Source organism: Carcharodon carcharias, assembly GCF_017639515.1.
Source record: "Carcharodon carcharias isolate sCarCar2 chromosome 40 unlocalized genomic scaffold, sCarCar2.pri SUPER_40_unloc_3, whole genome shotgun sequence".
NCBI classification, from domain to species: Eukaryota; Metazoa; Chordata; class Chondrichthyes; order Lamniformes; family Lamnidae; genus Carcharodon; species Carcharodon carcharias.
The window spans coordinates 28,344-32,500 of NW_024470857.1; the positions used below are offsets into that span (position 1 = coordinate 28,344).

Genomic DNA, 4,157 nt, shown 5'->3' on the forward strand with positions numbered 1-4,157 from the left:
TACCTAAGCTCGTGCTGTACCTGTCCTGGGAGTGTTTGAATGGGATGGTGTAGAGGCAGATTAACTCTGTATTTTACCCTGTGCAGTACCTGTCCTGGGAGTGTTTGATGGGGACAGTGTAGAGGGAGATTTACTCTGTATCTAACCCCGTGCTGTTCCTGTCCTGGGAGTGTTTGTTGGGGACAGTGTAGAGGGAGATTTACTCTGTATCTAACACCGTGCTGTACCTGTCCTGGGAGTGTTTGATGGGGACAGTGTAGAGGGAGATTTACTCTGTATCTATCCCCGTGCTGTACCTGTCCTGGGAGTGTTTGATGGGGATAGTGTTGAGGGATCTTTAATCTGTATATAAAACCGTGCTGTACCTGTCCTGGGAATGGTTGATGGGGATGATGTAGAGGTTGATTTACTCTGTATCTAACCCCGTGCTGTACCTGTCCTAGGAGTGTTTGATGGGGACAGTGTAGAGGGAGATTTACTCTGTATCTAACCCCGTGCTGTACCTGTCCTTGGAGTGTTTGATGTGGACGGTGTAGAGGGAGATTTACTCTGTCTCTAACCCATTGCTGTACCTGTCCTGGGAGTGTTTGATGGGGACGGTGTAGAGGGAGATTTACTCTGTCTCTAACCCATTGCTGTACCTGTCCTGGGAGTGGTTAATTGGGACTGTAAGAGGAAGATTTACTCTGTGTCTAAACCCGTGCTGTACCTGTCCTGGGAGTGTTTGATGGGGATGGTGTAGAGGGAGATTTACTCTGTATCTAACCTCGTGCTGTACCTGTCCTGGGAGTGTTTGATGGGGACAGTGTAGAGGGAGGTTTACTCTGTATCTCCCCCTGTGCTGTACCTGTCCCTGGAGTGTTTGATGGGGACAGTGTAGAGGGAGATTTACTCTGTGCATAACCCCGTACTGTACATGTCCTGGGAATGTTTGTTGGGGACAGTGTAGAGGGAGATTTACTCTGTATCTAACCCGAGCTGTATCTGTCATGGGAGTGTTTAATGGGGACATTTTAGAGGGAGATTTACTCTGTATCTAACCCCGTGCTGTACCTGCCCTGGGAGTGTTTGATGGGACAGTGAAGAGGGAGATTTACTCTGTATCTAACCCCGTGCTATCCCTGTTCTGTGATTGTTTGATGGGACATTGTAGAGGGAGATTTACGCTGTATCTAACCCCGTGCTGTACCTGTCCTGGGAGCGTTTGATGGGGACAGTGTAGAGGGAGATTTACTCTGTATCTAACCCGAGCTGTATCTGTCATTGGAGTGTTTAATGGGGACATTTTAGAGTGAGATTTACTCGTTATCTAACCCCGTGCTGTACCTGTCCTGGGAGTGTTTGATGGGTACAGTGTAGAGGTAGCTTTACTCTGTATCTAACCCCGTGCTGTACCTGTCCTTGGAGTGTTTGATGGGTGCAGTGAAGAGTTTTGATTTACTCTGTATCTAACCCAGTTCTATCCCTGTGCTGGGAGTGTTTGATGGAGACAGTGTAGAGGGAGATTTACTCTGTATCTAACCCCGTGCTGTACCTGTCCTGGGAGTGTTTGATGGGGACAGTGTAGAGGAAGCTTTACTCTGTATCTAACCCCGTGCTGTACCTGTCCTGGGAGTGTTTGATGGGGACAGTGTAGAGGGAGATTTACTCTGCATCTAACCCCGTGCTGTACCTGTCCTGGGAGTGTTTGATGGGTGCAGTGAAGAGTTTTGATTTACTCTGTATCTAACCCCGTGCTATCCCTGTCCTGGGAGTGTTTGATGGGGACAGTGTAGAGGGAGATTTACTCTGTATCTAACGCCGTGCTTTACCTGTCCTGGGAGTGTTTGATGGGGACAGTGTAGAAGGAGATTTATTCTGTATCTAACCCCGTGCTGTACCTGTCCTGGGAATGTTTGATGGGGACAGTATAGAGGGTGATTTACTCTCTATCTAACCCCGTGTTGTACCTGTCCTGGGAGTGTTTGCTGGGGACGGTGTAGAGGGAGATTTATTCTGTATCTAACCCCGTGCTGTACCTGTCCTGGGAGTGTTTGATGGGGACGGTGTAGAGGGAGATTTACTCTGTATCTAACCTCGTGCTGTACCTGTCCTGCGAGTGTTTGATGGGGACGGTGTAGAGGGAGATTTACTCTGTATCTAACCCCGTGCTCTACCTGTCCTGGGAGTGTTTGATGGGGACAGTGTAGAGGGAGATTTACTCTGTATCTAACCCCGTGTTGTACCTCTCCTGGTAGTGCTTGATTGGGACCGAGTAGAGTTACATTTACTCTGTATATAACCCCGTGCTGTACCTGTCCTGGGAATGTTTGATGGGGACAGTGTAGAGGGAGATTTACTCTGTATCTAACCCCGTGCTGTACCTGTCCTGAGAATGTTTGATGGGGACGGTGTAGAGGGAGATTTACTCTGTATCTAACCCTGTGCTGTACCTGTCCTGGGATTGTTTGATGGGGACATTGCAGATGGGGATTTGCTCTCCATCTGATTCCTGTTTGGAATGTTTTCCAGCTACACCTTCGGGAAACCGTTGAAGGGTTTTGTGAACGGTTCGGTTTGTTTACAGTACGACGCCTCTCCCCACGCCTGTCAGTGGTTCTTTGGCCAGGTAAGACCTCACACACTGCCGTCCCACGTGGTCTGAGCCTCGATCCGAGTTTTGGGAAGGGGCTGCAGTTTCGAGCAGATGTGGCACTCTGGAGGGTGTGTGCGTGACTTCAACTAGACGAGGGCTGAGGGGATACATCCGGAGGTGGGGTCGGCTGGAAGTAGATGCGAGGGTGAGTGTGTCAGAGGGAGTGCCGCACTGTCAGAGGGTCAGTACTGAGGGAGAGCTGCACTGTCGGAGGGTCAGTACTGAGGGAGTGCTGCACTGTCGGAGGGTCAGTGCTGAGGGAGAGCTGCACTGTCAGAGGGTCAGTGCTGAGGGAGAGCCATACTGTCAGAGGGTCAGTACTGAGGGAGTACTGCACTGTCAGAGGGTCAGTACTGAGGGAGTACTGCACTGTCGGAGGGTCAGTACTGAGGGAGAGCCGCACTGTTGTAGGGTCAGTACTGAGGGAGCACTGCACTGTCAGAGGGTCAGTACTGAGGGAGAGCCGGACTGTCGGAGGGTCAGTACTGAGGGAGAGCCGCACTGTCGGAGGGTCAGTACTGAGGGAGCACTGCACTGTCAGAGGGTCAGTACTGAGGGAGTGCTGCACTGTCAGAGGGTCAGTACTGAGGGAGCACTGCACTGTCAGAGGGTCAGAACTGAGGGAGTGCTGCACTGTCAGAGGGTCAGTACTGAGGGAGTGCTGCACTGTCAGAGGGTCAGTACTGAGGGAGTGCCGCACTGTCCGAGGGTCAGTACTGAGGGAGTGCTGCACTGTCGGAGGGTCAGTACTGAGGGAGCACCGCACTGTCAGAGGGTCAGTACTGAGGGAGTGCTGCACTGTCAGAGGGTCAGTACTGAGGGAGAGCCGCACTGTCGGAGTGTCAGTACTGAGGGAGTGCCGCATTGTCGGAGGGTCAGTGCTGAGGGAGAGCTGCACTGTCAGAGGGTCAATACTGAGGGAGTGCCACACTTTCAGAGGGTCAGTACTGAGGGAGTGCTGCACTGTCGGAGGGTCAGTACTGAGGGAGTGCTGCACTGTCAGAGGGTCAGTACTGAGGGAGTGCCGCACTGTCGGAGGGTCAGTACTGAGGGAGTGCTGCACTGTCGGAGGGTCAGTACTGAGGGAGTGCTGCACTGTCAGAGGGTCAGAACTGAGGAGTGCTGCACTGTCAGCGGGTCAGTACTGAGGGAGTGCTGCACTGTTGGAGGGTCAGTGCTGAGGGAGAGCTTCACTGTCGGAGGGTCAGTACTGAGGGAGTGCTGCACTGTCAGAGGGTCAGTACTGAGGGAGAGCCGCACTGTCAGAGGGTCAGTACTGAGGGAGTGCTGCACTGTCGGAGGGTCAGTACTGAGGGAGCACCGCACTGTCAGAGGGTCAGTACTGTGGGAGTGCTGCACTGTCAGAGGGTCAGTACTGAGGGAGAGCCGCACTGTCGGAGTGTCAGTACTGAGGGAGTGCCGCACTGTCAGAGGGTCAGTACTGAGGGAGTGCTGCACTGTCAGAGGGTCAGTACTGAGGGAGAGCCGCACTGTCGGAGTGTCAGTACTGAGGGAGTGCCAC

The 4,157-nt window shown here is 52.7% G+C and overlaps 1 protein-coding gene across 1 annotated transcript in view; it reads left to right on the forward strand.

Moving 5' to 3' along the window:
* Nucleotides 1-2,511: 2,511 nt before the first annotated feature.
* Nucleotides 2,512-4,157, forward strand: part of LOC121275034 (alpha-2-macroglobulin-like) — a gene marked incomplete at its 5' end in the record, with an annotated part of 65,126 nt that continues 63,480 nt past the window's right edge. The window contains one exon of the mRNA XM_041182423.1: nucleotides 2,512-2,608. Coding sequence (XP_041038357.1) covers nucleotides 2,512-2,608 — 97 coding nt within the window. The remainder of the gene's footprint in view (nucleotides 2,609-4,157) is intronic.